General features: G+C 35.8%; 1 protein-coding gene across 1 annotated transcript in view; it reads right to left on the bottom strand.

The window, feature by feature from the left end:
* The window catches only part of LOC139319385 (solute carrier family 23 member 1-like), a 42,559-nt gene extending 39,454 nt beyond the window's left edge, over window positions 1-3,105 (bottom strand). Inside the window, exons 1-2 of the mRNA XM_070947224.1 lie at window positions 2,986-3,105; window positions 1,240-1,398 (exon numbers count right to left, since the gene is read on the bottom strand). Of these exons, the coding sequence (XP_070803325.1) occupies window positions 1,240-1,398; window positions 2,986-3,105 (279 nt within the window). The remainder of the gene's footprint in view (window positions 1-1,239; window positions 1,399-2,985) is intronic.
* Window positions 3,106-19,231: the final 16,126 nt, after the last annotated feature.

Below are 19,231 nucleotides of genomic sequence, written 5' to 3'. Positions count from 1 at the left end.
CCATAAGTACACATTCTAAACCTGCTTAGGGTGTGATTAGCTATATGGGTGATGACTAGTAGCACTCTACCTCCAGAATGAGGAAGGTGTAGAATGGTAGAAACTCTCATCATGAATCCCCTATGTCCCAGTTTCAGCTTTCACACTCAGGTTAGTGTGAAGAAGTGACTTATAACCAAAAACTGCTTCTTCAAAGAACTGGTTAATAATGCTTTGCCAGTATCCTGGATCTAGTAACATTTTCTACTTAAACAAGACGAGACAGGTGAAGTATTGTCAAAGACCTCAGGCAATAGAAAGACAGAACAGTAATCCCTATGCTCAGTTATGCAAGGCATGGCAGCTGCGTTGTCATACTTCATTGACTTAGACAAAACTAGGAATTAATTTCTCTTCTGGTGAAGATACATGGTCAAAAAGAAGGAGACAACAATAAATTAGAAGCAGCCTCAGAAATACAAAAATATTTATTTTCTAAAATTTATTCATTAAATGTATAAATTGCCCATCTCACTCTTGAAGTGACTGACAGGATTTTGCACTAAGTTGACAGGAAAATCTCTGCTGCTATAAATTTAATACTTTGTAAAGACAAATAAAAGACTCCCAGGTTCTTTTATTTATTTATGTTTATATTTAAATATTTGGGGTAGAGGTTAAAGGCTGTGGACTGGAAACCAGGAGACCATGAGTTTTAGTCCCATCTCCAGCATGATGCCAGCTGGGTGACTTTGAACTAGTCCCTAGGAAAAGGAAAATGGCAACCCACTCCTGAAAATCTTGCCAAGAAAACTGCAGGAAAGATGATAGATAGATAGATAGATAGATAGATAGATAGATAGATAGATAGATAGATATGATTAGATAGATAGATAGATAGATAGATAGATAGATAGATAGATAGATAGATGATAGATAGATAGATAGATAGATAGATAGATAGATAGATAGATAGATAGATGATAGATAGATAGATATGATTAGATAGATAGATAGATAGATATGATTAGATAGATAGATAGATAGATAGATGATAGATAGATAGATAGATAGACAGATAGATAGATAGATTATTGATAGATGAGAGAAAGAGAGATTATAGTAGGCAGCAGGCAGACACAGACTGTCTGCCTGACAGACATCCTTATATTGTGTTAGCTGACTCACATTTTTATTCACCTTTTTGCACAACATACCCCTGCCAAGAATTCCCAGCTAACTTGTTCTTTGAAGATTTACCTGAATTCCCAGGAAGATGCAAAGATGCCATGGAGGTATATCTGTGACAGTGTATGCCAGCTTGTTACCACCTTGCCTGCTGAAGTCTTCTGGTTTTTCTTCATAGTCTAGAACTGTAGCACCATCTTCAGTGAAGTTACAATGTTTACCATCATCAGTCTGCAGAAACAATGAATCTTCTCATACCAAGAGAATATATGCAGCTCAGGGTTCAACTGACACTAACCAAGTGCTTCATTACCACATTAACAAACCAACCTCCCACAAGAGGAGCTGTATAAAAACAGTATTACAACGAACACAAACCCACTACAGCAACCCAGAACATCAGGAAGAGGAAACAGACCATCTATACCAGTGGTCCCCAACCTTTTTATCGCCGCGGCCCGCTGAGTGCACGCAGGGGTGGGGGCACGGCCCAGGAGCTTTTGCGCACGGCCCATTGCGCACGGCCCAGGAGCCTTTGCGCTGCAGTGTTCATGTCCCCCGGCCACTGCGCGGCCCGGTGCCAGGTACTCCACGGCCCGGCACCGGTCCGTGGACCGGGGGTTGGGGACCACTGATCTATACAACATCTTCCAATAAAATGGATACCCGGACAACTTTATCAAAAAATGCCTGACCATTCAAACAACTACCAGACAACTAATATAAGCTTTAAAAAAGATAACACTATCATACATCAAAAACATTTTGAAAACAACTAATACAAAGACACAACAGCACTGTAGCACACACACCAACTAAAGCCCTCCAAAACATCTTAAGGAAATCAAAAGACAAGGAAAAGAAAAAAGAAAAATCGGGCGTCATCTACAACATAGAGTGTAAAGTCTGTAACAGCCACTATGTAGACAGACAGGCAGAAGACTAGCAGGGCATATCCATGAACACCAACTAGCAGTCAGAAGACAAGATGAAAACTCCTTACCCTCTTAACACATGAGTAGACGCAACAACAATTTTAACTGGGAAACTGAGAGTATCCTGGACCAAGACAAATCAAAACTGTTAGAGAATTCCTGGGAGCTTAGCATTCCAACAAATCAGCTATCAATAGACACATAGAAATGAACCACATTGACAGATAATGTAAAAGAGACAACAAAAATTTAAGGAGAAAATAAAAACGAAGGAAATAATTAAATTCAGAGAACTACAAATTTCAAACTACAACTAAATGGCTATAAATGTATTACATAAATGGCATGCAGGAGTAGGAGAAGGAAGAAAGAAAGAACGTGCAAAAGGCTTTAAAACTGTTTCAAGATTTTTTTTGATGAGAAATGGTATTTTTAAAAAACTCCAAACATATAATGTGAGAGAAATTGTAACATTATATTTGTCACAGTTTGTTCTATTTTAGGTAGACTGTGAATAGCAAGAAATAATACATTATCTTTTTCTAAAAACCGAGAAGGAAATTACAATATCTGATTCATAGTGAATTAATAACCTGACAAAAATAGGAGGAAGGACACATATTAAAATGAATACCAGTCCTTTCTCCTACTTTTTTCCAGACTAAAAAAAGGGAAATACAAGCAGTAAATGTTACAGCTTAGATCTGAATGTGCTAAATGCCGTTCTGTTAGATCTCAGGAGGAAAAGCATACTTTTTACAATAAACCGATCGAGTGATGGCATATGACACCAACTATTGCCCACATCATTCTTGCTCTTTATTTTATGTGATTGAAACTCTTTTATATAGTTATTTAATTTAAAATGAAAATATAAACTTACAATAAAAGTGGGATTGTCTACTCCATTTGCTTCTTTTTCTGCGTGGGTCATCTCCATTTCATGGGACGTCCTTGAATAAAGCAGAGAAAAAGCGGAGATGAGGCACCAATCAAACCTCATGTTTGGCACTCTGAACAACAACGAGTTTCAGGAATCCAAATTTCATTTCCAGGCATTCATGTGAGAGTAACTATAGAGTAATTCCTGCTTCCCCAGCCTGCTGAAATCATTTACTCATGTTCAGCTCAATTATACAGCAGCATAAGGCTTTGAAAATGTTTTATTAAAAGATTATCCTGCTTGAGCAATAATGGATCAGTAACTGAAAGGAGGATTCTTCCTGCCAATATCATGGATTTCCAATAGCAGATCTATTGAGCATTCTTTTCCTATACAAAAAAAAAATGTTTCGTACTGAATAGCAAAATTTGTCTGCTTCTTAGACTATATAGAATAGAATAGAATAGAATTTTTTATTGGCCAAGTGTGATTGGACACACAAGGAATTTGTCTTGGTGCATACGCTCTCAGTGTACATAAAAGAAAAGATCCATTCTTATACAAAAAGATATATGTTATTATTACATGTAGTCCTCGATTTACAACCATTTTTAGTGACTGTTCAAAATTACTATGGTACTGAAAAAAGATGATTCACAACCAGTCCTTGCATTACATCCATTCTACCATTCCCATGATCACAGGATCAAAGTTTGGATGCTTGACAACAGAGATGTATTAGTGATGGTGGTAGCATCTCAGGGTCACAGGATTGCCGTTTGAGAACTTCCCAGACAGCTTCCTGTAAGGACTTTGCCAATGCAGGAAACTGATAAGCTTAATGACCGTGATGTGATTCATTTCACAGCTGCAGTGATTCATTTAACAACTGTGGCAGAAAAGGTCATAAAATTAGGCCCAACTCATTTGTTTAACAACAGAAATTCTGGTTCCGATTGTGGTTGTAACTTGAGAACTACCTGTACAACTATGATGATTATTTTAAAAAGCACATTTGCTTAAATTAAAAAAAGGAAAGAAGTGTTAAAACTTGCTTTCTTAATTAAATCCTATCTTTGCTGTACTAGAAATAATATTATATTATCAGGCAGTAAAGCTTCATTTTTACTGTTATTGCCTTTTTAATTGGCCTTCTATATGCTTATTAAATACTAATCTCTTTCTTCCTCCATACCAAAAATCATATCAATCCAAGTCTGTTTTACCAATTAAAAATATATACCTATGGATATAATGAGTAATGTAGTTGTAATTGCAATGTAATGATTTTAATGTAAATGTAATTGTAATTGTACTATTTTGTTCTGAGGTTTTAACAATGCAAATGAATGTTTTATAGATAAATTAGAAGTAATTGTATTAGATGAATGGAAGAAAGTGTTATTTTAATTCATTTATTAAATTTATTTGCACCCCATCTCACCATAGGGTTACTCTGGGCAGCTTAAAACAGTAAAATGTAAAATTATAACAATTGAAAATTTAAAACATAGTATAAAACAATGAAAATAAAAAACAATGAAAGTACAGCAATATGAATTAAAAGATGGTGAAGAGAGTCTGCTATTAGTCAATAACCACCTCCATGTGGTGCTCTCTTTTCTGACCCATTACTGTGTCGATATTTAGGTCTAGAATTCCTATCAATAGCTATAGTGATTAAAATTGTAGCCAAACACATTCATAAGGAGCTAAATTGGAAACTCAATACATATTACATTAATCCTGCAAATATTTTTTTCTCCAAACTCTAATAGTTGACTGTAGACTTCCAAAGATCCAAAAGCTCTCTATAACAATCAAAATCAAGCTATCTGATACCCTCCAGATGCTTTTGTCTTTACCACCTGTCAGTCCCCAATCTTCATGGACCAAAATAAGCAACTGTCATGGGCCAAAACACCTGGATAGCACAAGATTACTGGAACCTAATATAAAGTAGTGTTAGATTTGTTCAATAATATAAAAAATCAGAATTCTGCACTTAAAAAGCTCTCATCTGTGTTCTGAAACAAGTTAAACATAGTTTTGGCTAATAATGACAGGGATACTAAATCTTATATATAGCAATTGAAAGCATATTCAGCTAGTCACCTTTCTGATGTTTAACCATAGTTATGAAGACTCTACCTTGTGTATGAATCCACAATCACTTTTTCCATCTGCAAAGTTAAATATCACTCCTTCCCTGTTTTTACAGGTTTACGGCACGACTTCAGTACACATTTTCTTTAAGCACACTATTCATTAACCATGAATAATTCACTGTGTAACAAACATTTTTGATCAATAATTCTCTCAAGGATGGTATATTGTGTCTCTACAATTATTAATGGAATTCCCTGCCTGGAATTACTGTCTTGCCATTTTGCTCTGCATTAACTCAAGAACTTCTTTTTAGTTACTGTGTTCAGGCATCACATTAATCATGGGTTATTGTAACACAAACTAGCTTAGCGTCTCCCACCACTCCAGCACAGCTGCATATCAAAATGATTTGCTTGCCACTGGTTGTACCTTGCTATTCATTTCATGTACAGCCAGCAAACTGATTACTTGAAAAATAGAGATGATGTAAAAAATAGAGATTGTAAGAACAGAATTAAGTAATGAATGTTGCCTAGAGGCAGAAACCAACAACAGATCAAATAATTTTGCACCTGAAGTCTTACCCAAGTAATCAATAGTCAAACCAGCCAGACAAGTTGTAAGCCCCAGCAGTAGCAATCTCAGAATAAATACGCCACTCAGATATTTATATTATATAACTGCTATTTGCCATTATTTCTGAGAAAAATCACAGAAGATGAACAGAAGAAAAAGCAGGAAAAGGAAAAGATGAGTAAGAGAGTGAATTCAGTTTGTGTACTTTGACCACATGGCCATGTCACCCCAGTTTATTATGAGGAAACCAAAAAGGGCACCCCATGGTTCTAAGGTTCTAAGAGGATGATAATCACGTAAGACAATATGAGATTCAGTAGTTTCACTTCCAGACCTTTTTAGACCTATCTTTTAAAACCTGGGCAACTTGAGATACAGAGATTTCATGCACAGGGTTCTCAAAAACAGCAATAAAGACTGGAAGTTTGGGAGGTTGAATCCCTCATGACTAGAAGTTTAGGAAAAGAAGTGCTAGACAATGACAGTTCATCTCCATAACAAGGCCATTTATTTTGGAGTACTACTGATTTCTCTGATAGATTATGAAAATTACTTCTACTGATAGTACTACTGGATAGTTTTAGGAGAAAATCTGTCTTAGAAAGAAATGAATAGAATTTAAAACAGAATTTTAATTTTCTATTATTTTAAGGATTTGTTAATTTTATTTTTATGGTTTATGTGAAACCATCATTTATGTCAGGTACATTGAGTACATTTCTAGAAGTAGTACATCAAGCAATCTTAATATGAAGATAATAATAATCAATACCCTGGCTATTACATATTGGCAAATATGTATATATAAAGATCTGTGTTTTTATTTATTTAATGTATTTATTAGTTTGTCAAACTAATGACAAGTATGATGCAGGTATGAATATGAACATGGACATGAACGAGGGAAATGAATACAAATAAATGGGGATAGAAGGACAGGGACGGTAGGCGCGCTGGTACACTTATACATGCCCCCTTTACGGACCACTTAGGAATGGGGTGAGGTCCACGGTAGACAGTTTAAGGTTGAAGCTGTGAGGGTTTGAGGATGTAATAATGGAGTCGGGTAGAGCATTCCAGGCATTGACCACTGTTGCTGAAGTCTTATTTTCTGCAATCGAATTTGGAGTGATTTATCTTGAGTTTGTATTGATTGTTTACCTGTGTATTATTGAGGTTGAAGCTGAAGTAGTCATTGATAGGTAAAATGTTGTAGCAGACAATTTTGTGAACTATGCTTAGATCAGACCACAGGCAGCACAGTTCCAGATTGTCCAAGCCCAAAATTTCAAGTCTGGTGGCATAAGGGATTCTATTGTGAGTAGAGGAGTGGAGTATTCTTCTTGTGAAATACCTCTGGACCCGCTCAATTGTATTAACGTCTGATACACAGTGTGGATTCCAGGCAGATGAGCTGTATTCAAGAATTGGTCTGGCAAAGGTTTTGTATGCCCTAGTTAGCAATAGAGTGTTACCAGAGAAGAAGCTTCTCAAAATTAGGTTAACAATTCTTAATGCCTTTTTGGCAATGCTGTTACAGTGAGCAACAGTTCTCTGATAAGCAACAGACCTTGAGCTTTTCAGTTATTTTCCAGTCATTGAGAAAGCAATTACAATACTTAAAAGAAACCATTACAACATCCCTGTGGAAGATGAAGAAGCCACAAGTGGCCAATATAATTATAACTAAGTAATTTATTGGGCCTTGCCCAATAGTTACCAACTGATAATTGCTTGGTTATGGATGAAGGTCCACTTAATCTCAAAGTACGTGGTTGGCTTACCATTTTCTTACCAAAGGAAAAGAAAAAAAATAGTTATAATATTGATACAATGAGAAAATTATGGGTGCAATCTTGAGTGAAGTGACAAAATGTGTCTAGGGAACATTAGGAAAAATCACAACATAGAAAACACAAAGGAAGAGAGTGTATGAAAAATAACAAGTTTCTAATACGATGGGAATGGACACTTGTAACGGCTCTTGGGAGTATTAAAATTAGTTTCCTTATCTAAGACTAGCCTGTAGAGCAGGGGTCTCCAAACTTGGGAACTTTAAGACTTCTGGACTTCAACTCCCAGAATTTCTCAGCCAGCCATGCTTCAGCCAAGAAGCCATGTTGGTTGAGGAATTCTGGGAGTTGAAGTCCACAAATCTTAAAGTTCCCAAGTTTGGAGACCTGTGCTGTAGAGTGTGCTCTGATCAAGTAAAACTGCTGATCATAAATATCTTGGCCTTTTACATTTTAGTGGCAACTATTCCCTGATGTAGCAAATATTGGTAGTCATGTAAAAAAAGAATAATACTTAATTATTATGAAAGTTTATGAAACTTGTAAGGTGGAACTTGGTTTAACCTAGGTAAAGATAATCCGTAGAATGACCGTAGCAGTCATGAAAAATGGTGAGGAGCCTTTCCTTGTTTGAGAAAGGCACATAGAATACTAAAATAGTCCAAGTCAATACATCACTAATTCAATGGTTGTTCACGTATATTTAATGAAACATCACCAAAGAAACTGGAGATACAATTTACAAACTCTTTCTCTTTCCTATTATTTGGAAAATATAGTTTGGGGGTAAAATGTATAGTTAGAATAAATCAGTAGATGAAAATGATGATTTTAATCATTTTCCATTGAAGGATAACTATCTATTAAGTAGGATCAGTAGCTGAATTTAGAGTTGTTACATTAACATTTAGTGACAAATCAGTTTGGAGCTGTAGCATTTTTAACCTTGGAAGCATGTAGGCCAGTGATGGCGAACCTTTTTGGCCAAAAAGGGAGCTTGTGTGCATGCTCATCTGGGCTGGAAGAGGAGCTGCCCAGGGCACATGTGCCCCCCCCCGGAAATGAACTTTCTGTTTCCAGCATACATGTGTGCATGACAATCAGATGGCCAGCGCACATACTCATGAAGGAAAATGGAAGACCAGCTCTTCCAGTTTCTGGCACTGCCAAACGCAAAAAGGCCAGATGATCGTCGTGTGTGCCAGAAATCCAGAAGAGGAATGGGCAATACTATGCATGCCAGGCGACATGGCTCCGCATGTGACTTCGGGCACATGTGCCATAGGTTCGCTATCACGGATCTAGGCAATTATTAAATCCTATGACACAAAAATCCCTACAATTGACTTCCGGTTTGACGTCGTGGCAAGACATTCGGGGAAATAGCGGGCTCTGATGAGCCCCATGAAAATCCCAGCTACCGAACTGCCGCCGATAGGTCTTCGGACCGGAACTGTCCTGCAGGGATGGGGATGGAAGAGAGGCGCCTCGGATGACCAGAGTAACTGGCAAGTTCCTTGGAGGTCGGAGGGAGCTCTCTGTGAGTCGGCGGTGGGGGGCGGCAACCATGGCGGCTGCCACGAAGCTGGGACAAACCGGGCAAGTGATGTGCAGGAGGAAAGCAGAAAAGAGTGATGCCTTTTGAAGCCGGGTGAGTTACAACCAACCCAGGCTTGAAACAACGTTTGGAGTAATCACTTTTTATTTTGTAAGACCCCTAGCCTTAAATCAGCGGCTGTGGAGCTAAGGGGCATAGAAGATCTTAAGATTAAATTTTTAAAAGAAAAGAAAAAGACCCGATTGAAAAATGATATTTGAATAGACTAAATTTGAAAAATAAACATTGAGACTTGGTTCAAAATTGAACAGTTTTAAATCTGAATTAGACTTTTAAAGAAAAGAAGATAAAGAAGAATTATTATTTTTAAAACACAGAAGACGGAGAGAATTGGGCTGGAATGTTATATAATTGAAACAAAATGGTGATTTGCATGACTAAAGGAAATTGTGGATTGTAGAGGGACACCTTCTGGTTTAAAAAGAAACATTGTAACTGGCTTCTTGTTTGGGAACATTGTGAATATTTCAGATAACAACCATGGGACTTTGGAGATGGAGACATCTGCAGACAATTTGACTTTGTTGAAAAAAAAGGGAAAGTATGATGGAACTCTTATAATTGGACTAATTGGTGCAGAAACAAAAGAAGTTAAATGGCGCAGGAACAAAAGAAGAAAATTGATGTGATTTGTTTGAAATAGAAGTAGGAAAAAGAACTAAATTGATATATGGAGAATTAAATTGTGAACATTGAAACTGAAATGGAATATATATTGTAGACAAGGAAATGAGGAATGATATACACATGGATGAATATTAACAAGTAATGTATTGATGGATGGTAAAGTTAAAAAAAAGGGTGATTATGCTAGGATAAGCAGCAAACTAAGGTGATTGTGCTGGGATAGACAGCAAAACATAGAGAATTATACTGGATAGAACAGTAAAATATAAAGAAAATTATGCTGGGTTTGACAGCAAAACAAGATGATTATACTGGGTATAACAGTAAAGATAAAAATAATTATGCAGGGATTGACAGCAAAAATGATGATTATACTGGGAATAACAGTAAAACCTAAGAAGACTATGCTGTGATTAACAGCCAAAAGAGGATGATTAAGAGGAAAATTATATATTGGGATAAACTTTTAGAAATAAAGATGACCATGCTGGAATCGATACTAATAATGAAATGATTATGTTGTGATTAAAAGGGTTAAGATGAGATAAAAAGTAAAATGAAGATGATAAATGTTAACAGTTAAAATACTACGTAAATATTTTGTTGATTTATGTTTTTAAGATATATCCATTCATGTTAAAAGGAAAAGAAATTGAAATGATATTGAATTAAGGATTTTAAGATTAGTGCAATGAGTTTTAAGAATTTTTTCTTTTTTCAGATAGAATTTATGGCAATAATGTTAGAGAAAATTAATTTGTGTTATTTGAAAACTAAGATTTGTGGTGAAATAATAGAAGGTAATTGATTTGTGTAAAATGATATAAATTAGGATTTTTTTTCTTTTTTTCTTTTTTTATGGTAATTTTATGGTAATTAGTAGGGATTTTGTTAAAGCTTTTGTTAAGCTTTTGTTAAAGAGGAATTAGTAATTGTACCTACTTATGATCGGATCAATAGCTCGTTCTGAAAAATTTTTTGTATGTTTATATTTTGTTTTTTTTTAATTTGTTAAAAAAAAATCCCTACAATTACTCTTTATGAAATTCTGCTGGTAATGAATCCATTTCATGATAAGACCTTAATGTTTGAAGATAATAAAGACTTAGATTTGCATTTTGCCTAGGCAATGAAAAGTGATATTTAACACCAAAACTATATTTTCAATAATTTTTAGATTATATTTTATTCAAAACCAACAAGAATGTTTCAGACTGGACTCCACTGTGTTTATATAAAACTATGTTCATAACAACAGACTTCAATAAATTGATATTTTATTGAAGATGCAATATGATTACGGTAATGCTACATTTAAATGCATATTTGTACAGTGATACAATTTTTCCATTTTTGAAAGAAAGTTGTTACATGCAGTCTCCTAAGTGTGAGACAGAGTTTAACATTTTCAGTTATGCATACTCTTTTTAAGTATGTTCTTGCTGTATGGAAATTGACACTTGAAGGACAGTATATCGACATTCCCTATTAATTACTAAAAGATTTATTCTTCAGCAATAAAAGGATAACTATGCTGTAGACCTGCTCAGTGGTCTACAGAAAACAATAAAATCTAACCTTCAAATACAGTTTGACTAAAATAAAATACAATGTATATTTGTTTAACAGCTGTTTCACATGTATTACTTTTAGTAAAGTTATGATTCACTACATTGTCAAACTTATGCAAAGTCTCCATTACACTATACTTTGATTTCACACTTCTAAAGAACTCCTAATAAATCACTGTTGTTGTAGAGATTAATATTCAATATGTCAATTTCTGTCAAACACTACAAAAGCACATTTCAATAAAAAGGTGGCACAGATCTTTCCAGAAACCTTAGGTAATAGGGTTTCTGTGGAAACCCTATTAACCCTAGCACATATGGTTATCCTTCCAGCTATTCAGTTCAGGGTTCTTGGGTTTATTTTGGCAGCTGTCTTTCAATAACTATCAGACTGAGGCCTTTCACTGAAAGGAAGTATATGTGCATATATGATTTGTATTCCACCTTTTGTATAAGAACATACGGTATTTACATACATCTATTTTCCCTCATAATAACAGCCCTTTGAGGTAGGTTGACCAAGAGAGACTGCCTGCCCCAGTCACCCAGTAAATTTTTGTGTGAACTATAATCTGGATCTCCTGCTCCTACTAATCTAATTACTAAACTATATTTGCACTTACACGCACACTCCTTTGAGAAATTCAGCTCACATTTTATCCTCGCTACAAGAAATATGTAAGATAGTGGAACAAAAGAAAATGATTGTAAAACTATATAAATGACTACAGAAAAACTAGAATAATCAAAACTATATAAATGACTACAGCCAAACTAGAATAATCAAAGCCAGACAGACAGACCTAGAATAAATTTATGCTAGCTCAGCTGCCTAAACCATCAATCCAATTGTATAACTTACTGATGATGAGCTTCAGACCATTGAAAATTCTTTGTTTTCTGTATTAAAACTGTTGCTCCAATACCACTAAAGTCAGCTTGTATGGAATGGACAGGGAGAAAATAACTGGAAAAAAAGTTAAAGTTTAACCAATTCTACTGATTTTATTGCATTCTGATCATGATTATGAAGAAGAAAGATTATTTTATATAATAAGATAACATAAGAAATTACCAATGGTAAAAAGAGCAGATTGTGTAATAATTTGAGTCAAATTAATAATGTTAACAAGCAAAAATGAACACTAGAATGATAATAGCAATGTATCAGCAATGAGACAAAATGCAAAGGTTAAAACTGAAGAACTAGAGTTACACCCTGGAAGTAATAAGATAACATTTCATCACCTATCTATGAAAATAAGATTGGCATGGCTTGCATATTCTTTTATAGACTAGCGATGAAGAGAAGCCCCATTTAGAGCACAACCCAAGGCCACATGCCCAGCCCTCAAATTTATCTTTGGTAAATTTCAAAGGTTTCAAATAGCACCTTTGAAATAATGGCCAAGTTTCAGGTGCTGGGCAGCAGAGTTCTGCAGTTATTTATATCTCTGGCCCCTTCCTCGGTTTTGTTTATTCTTAACAGTGAATGGAAGATGATCCCCAACTCACACATTATTATTTAGAGGAAAAAGACCTTTTGTCCTGCTATTTCTACTTATTTTCAGTGTGGCCAGATGGCATGACGTTGAAAGGTCAAGTAAAGCCTTGGATTGGATAAATTGCACACCTTTGCTTTAAAGTAGTCTTCAGAATGTTCAACCTTATATTTACTGGCTAAAACCACAAATCTTGAAAAGTATGTGGTCAATGTATAGAAAAACATTACTTCATTTGGAACATCAGCGATTCTTAAGCTTGGTGAGGTCATCATTCATGGGCACTATTTGGGTCAGCCTACAATGGTTGTTAATCTGGGTTAAAGCATGACATCAGCCACAGGTGTGAGCTTTGACTGCCCTGACAGAATCATAGTACTGAAGAGGTCCTAGAAATCATTAAATCCCTCATTCAGGGCAGAAAAACTTCAATTTCTTATTTATATGTTCATTTTTACTTTTGATTCAATGGGTGAAGTTTATAAACATCCTTCAGTTTCAGTTTGTTGTGGCATTTACCTAATATAGTAGATAAGATCTGATCTGTGTTTCTTGTTCAAATATTTAGATGGATATATACATTTCACCACCTAAACACTAGTTGGAGAGTCAACAGAAACTTCCCACCTCATAATTTGTGATTTCAGTTCTGTGTGGCTGTCAGGAATTAATGTATAAAGAAAAAGAAACAGGTGAAGTGCAGGATCTAAAACTTGTGAGAACACTAATTATTTTGTTCTACTCTATTTATGAATATATTTTTATTCCAGCAACTTTAAGGTGAAATATGCTGCATTTCAGGCAATATTTTGACTAGCACTAAATAAATCCAGTTGCTGCAAAATAAGCTTTGAAGTTGAGTATTTTAATCCCTTGAATTTAGGAGACAGTGATTATATTCAGCACCTATTCTTGAACATGTTGCTTTGGGGAGGGGGTGTAATCAGGACTTTTAACATCAGCGTCATCTTGTATCTTCAACCAGCCATTTCTTAGAAAGCAGCAGGAAACCCAGGTTCTATATCCATGATGGCGAACCTAAGGCACACGTGCCACAGGTGGCACACGGAGCCATATCAGTGGGAACGTGAGCATTGCCCTAGCTCAGCTCCGTGCACTCCCCTTGCTTTTGGCACCTGACAGCAAAAAGGTTAGCCATCACTGTTCTATATAGTGCATTCATACTTCCTATTTGGCAGTTTAAGATTGCCAGCAAACATCTGAAAAAGAGTGCCATAATGTCCCATTGATTTCCAGATAGAAGCTAATGTTGCTTTAAGACTTCGTTAGGAGGACAAACATGTTTAAAATCCCAGTGTTTATCCTTCTGGTAACATTACCATAGTGGCTCAGTAGTTAGAACACAGTATTGTAGGCTAATTTTGCTGACTGCTGACTGCCAGTAGTTCGGTATTTGAGTCTCACCAGCTCAAGGTTGACTCGGCCTTTCATCCTTCCAAGGTTGGTAAAATGAGGACCCAGATTGTTGGAGGCAATACACTGACTCTGAAAACTGCTTAGAGAGGGCTGTAAAGCACAATGAAGCCATATATAAATCTAAATGCTATTGGTATTGATATTAATATTACAGGTAGTCCTCGACTTATAACAGTTCATTTAGTGACCGTTCAAAGTTACAACAGCACTGAAAAAGTGACTTATGACAGTTTTTCACATTTATGATCATTGCAGCATTGTGTGATCAAAATTCAGACGCTTGGCAACTGGTTTGTACTTATGATGGTGCAATATCCCAGGGTCATATGATCAGCTTTCGCAACCTTCTGACAAGCAATGGGGAAGCCAGATTCACTTAACAACCATGTTACTCACTTAACAAGTGCAATGATTCACTTAACAACTGTGGCAAGAAAGATCATAAAATGGGCAAACTCACTTAACAAATGTTTCACTTAGGAACAGAAATGTTGAGCTCAACTGTGGCCATAACTCAAGGACTACCTGTATTATCCCAAAGATGCTTTTTCAAGAGGCAACTGGACTTTATGGTTTTTCTTTGAAGATATTTTGCTTCTCATCCAAAAAAACGTCTTTGGCTCTGACTAGATGGTGGGGAATGGAAGGATTTATACTCCTTGCAGACAGCTAGTCATTTGCATTCTTTTATCGAGTCATTAAGGTCACCTGGAGGTTTATCTGTGTCATCAGGGCCACCTGAGTGGTGCAAATGGTTGTGGAGCTTTCTTGGAACTGTTGAAAGGACTGTGTTGTAGTCAACAGTTCCAAGAAGTCTAGCTACTGAAATATTGTCATCCCCACTATAGAGCTGATCTTCGAGTTCTCAACTGACTTTCCAAGCCAACGTAACAGGCTCTATAAAACCCCTACTTCTTGGCTAACCAGAACAACAACTTGTTGCATGAAGTAACAAAGTTCCTTGTTTGACCCATTTTGTTTGTCTATCTTTGCCTCATTATATAAATATAAACAAGTCTAATCAGTGCCTCTCCTTCATTAGTCAGAGAAGTCCATGTTTAAAAAGGAAGTGTCTATAAATTTGGGGAAAATCCAGGATTGACTGACGTATAAACGGATGTTCAGAACATTCTGAGGAGAATTTTTCTGAGCTATATTTAAACCAAGTCTTCTAAAAACAGGTTAATTCAATTCAATTCAGTTTATTACAATCATAGACCAGAGACCAAAACAAATAAAAACACTCAGTAAATATACAATTAAAAATTCTAATATAAAATATTAAATAACAACTAAAATCTATGATAAAATGCAATCTGTCAATTATACATGGTCTAACTATATTAAAATTACAATCCATAAAATGTGTGGCCTGTTGTCAGTTTAATACTAAAAGGGAAAGGAATAAGCAGTGCAAAGAGTTTGCCACATTTCTTATATAACATAACTATGGTGGATTCTGACGAATCCCCACTGCTGCTGTGCAGAATCTAGCCACCTGCACTGCTGTTATGGATTGTTCATCCTTAAGCAGCCACTGGAGATAAGCAGTGTCGGAATGGCCAGGATACCTAGCAATTATTGGGAGAATATGTTTTTTCCTATCTCTGTGTAAAAGGAATATCGAAAGATTATGTGACCCACAGTCTTCACCTCTCCTGAGCTACAGGAACAGAGTCTTTCAGTCAATAGTATCTTTTTATACTTGCCATACAGGGCGGCCAATGGAAACGCATGGCACTGTGTGAGCGAAAATGCTTTCTGATGGTTTGCTGACTCCAACTGGCTAAAATAGCTGACAGGAGTGACAACATATCTAATGGCGTCTGAAGCCAGAAACAGCAGAGCTTTCCCTAAGTCGGTTTGTCTTTTGGTGTCCTCTACCCTTTGTCGCAAGGTTTGTTTTGCTTGGTAAAAGTGTTGAACATTGGATAATAAAGTTTCCTATTTCAGAACAAATTGTATTAATAATAAAATAAATCAAAGAAATATCAAATGGTATTTATTTATTTATTTATTTATTTATTTATTTATTCAATTTGTATGCCGCCTTTCTCCGAAGACTCAATTATTATAATCTCTGTCATAAACCAATTACATTAATCACTCTTTCTGCTGAATAACCTCTTCCTCTGCCTGAGCTCTTTCCAGAAGATCAATTTTCAATAGTGGAATTGCCCCCAATTCCCCTGGCACCATTGTTTCTGCATCTTTTAGATTGCAGCCTATGCCACATATCTGCTGCCTTCTTTTATAAATAAATATATTTTTATAAATAAAAATGAAAATGCTAAAAAAAAATGAGAGCAGAAACACATAAGTAACTCCAAAGATACAATGTGAAAACTATTTTACAGCTGCAAATGGTAATTTAAAAGAATCTATATTCCAGTAATTAATTACTGAAGTTCATTGATCAATATGCTGCTAATCTGGACAAAAATTCTCTTTTTCCTATCTTTTCTTTATCTTCAACAATATGCAGGTTTAATCATTAAAGCAACTATACAAACATACTGAGCTCTGATTAATAATTTCCTCCAATGTGCATCTTCCTGGAAAATAGTACATAATCAGAAGAGACATATAGCACAGAGAAGGCAACACAATTTTGAAATTGGGAAGAGAATAAAAAAGGGAAGCATTTTAGCGCAATGTAATTTGAACCAAAAAGTTCAGAATAGCCTACAATTCAACTCTGAGGTAATCTAATAGAAATCTAGTAAAAAAAATGTCTTTCAGATGTGTGTCTACTTGCTTCTGAACTTTGCTTATTTTTATGTATCATTTATGTAGACAACTTGGTTGAAGTTTTTAGGATCCATAGTCTAATAAGAAATTAAACTTCTTATGGTACTGCTAAACTCTGTTCTTCCTACTTAACTGGACAGTTACATTTTATATCTGAAACAGTAATACCGTATTTTCCGGCGTATAAGACGACTGGGCGTATAAGATGACCTCCGACTTTTCCTGTTAAAATATAGGGTTCACCCACAATGTAAAAGCAGCTGTGCTAGACCCAAAATGGCCCCTGCAACAAGTAGGAACCTCACACAGCCCCAAAAAGCCCCAAAAAACAACTTTCACACTTTACACCCACACAACACAACACCCACAATGTAAAAGCAGCTGTGCTAGACCCAAAATGGCCCCTGCAACAAGCAGGAACCTCACACAGCCACAAAAAGCCCAAAAAAACAACTTTCACACTTTACACACAACACAACACAACACAACTGACTCACCCACAATGTAAAAGCAGCTGTGCTAGACCCAAAATGGCCCCTGCAACAAGCAGGAACCTCACACAGCCACAAAAAGCCCCAAAACCCAACTTTCACACTGTACACACACAAAATTCCACATACAGCTTTGTGAGATTTTGTGTGTTTGTGTAGTTAGAGTGAAACACTACAAAAACACACTAAATCTCAGAAAGCTGCACAAATATTATTTTATTTTATTTTATTTTTATTTTTATATTTATATGAAAGCTAAATTTAAAACTTCCTAAACTTTAAATGGCTAGGTCTAAAAAGAACAACTAAAAAAAACCCCAATTAACTATTTTTTTTAAAGATCCCAAAAGGGAAAAAAACTTACCCAATAGAACAGGTGTCTCCAACCTTGGCAACTGTAAGACTTGTAGACTTCAACTCCCAGAATTCCTCAGCCAGCTTTGTTTTGCTGGCTGAGGAATTCTGGGAGTTGAAGTCCACAACTCCCTGTCTGCTTGATTGCAGGCAGGGAGTTGCTTGCTGATGGAATGGATTCAGGCAAGCGAAGCAAGGCAAGTGTTGCGACTAGCAGCTAAGGTAAGCAAGCTGGAGGGGGAAAACTTTTTTCCTTCTCCATGGCTCTGGCGATCCCAGCTGAGTTGCCTGATTAGCAGATCGTCAGAGCTTGGATCGCCAGAGCCATTTAAGGCTCGTCAGAGCCTTTCGGGCTGGTCTGCCTGGTTACAGGAGAATGACACCCGGCGTATAAGACGACCCCCGACTTTTGAGAAGATTTTCATGTGTTAAAAAGTCGTCTTATACGCCGGAAAATACAGTACTTTCAAAACAGTTATGTAAGGTTTAAGAACAGGGTGTAAATAGACACGGTATATTTGCCCTATAGCTGAACCATGAAAGTACATGTCAAGCAAATTTAACTAACTATAATACCACAGCATTTTCTTTTTGCTTGGGTATACCTGATTCCATATAATATATAATCAATTAAAAATCAGCAAATTACCTCATGTACCTAGCACATATAATTGTCAGATTATTGAGTAAAAAGATCAGTATCTTTTAAAGTTAAAAATTACAGGATCCTTTGAAGTTTTCCAAAGAATTATAATTATTGTTGGATCAAAAGTGTTTGGTAAAAGGTAGGCACGGAGTTTTTGAAAATGTGGTATATATAAAAAGTCAGGAATAAATAGATTCAAATTCTGTTTGTGCAATACAAGTTTCTCAATTATAAATAGCAGTTTATTACTGAGTCTATCTATTCCCTTTCATCTTCCCCAATTCTTGAATTAGCAATTTGTTGCAACCATCTATTTTCAAAGTAATCAACAACGTAACATGGATGATGAAATGTGAATAGTTCTTTGGAGGTAGAGTTGGCCATCACCTGCCTATATGTGAAGAATTGTGATCAGATATATGTTTTTTAATAAGAGTATGATTTCTATTATTCTGGACAAAGGTATCCTATTTCACAGATGTTGAAAATAAACTTCTGGATTTATTCAAACCATATACTACTTTGTGTAAAGTTGATGTTTAACTTGTTAGCTCTAAGTTTCATTCTTTGAGGAGGAACATTCACAGTTTTCATCCATGTTTTTCAATTTATTGAACTTTACCATTATGAATTCTCAACAATCATGTTTTGGAAGCTTGTAAATCGAACTAATAAAAACATAAGCAATAATCTGGGTGAAAGATAAGATTTGAAAATTAGAAAGGCAAGAGGGTAATGAGCAGTGGTGGGTTCTACCAGTTCGCCCCGGAT

Source organism: Pituophis catenifer, unplaced genomic scaffold (assembly GCF_029215685.1).
Source record: "Pituophis catenifer annectens isolate HBS135680 unplaced genomic scaffold, rPitCat1.0.hap2 SCAF_7, whole genome shotgun sequence".
Lineage (NCBI taxonomy): Eukaryota > Metazoa > Chordata > Lepidosauria > Squamata > Colubridae > Pituophis > Pituophis catenifer.
This window is presented reverse-complemented; position numbering and strand designations above follow the sequence as displayed.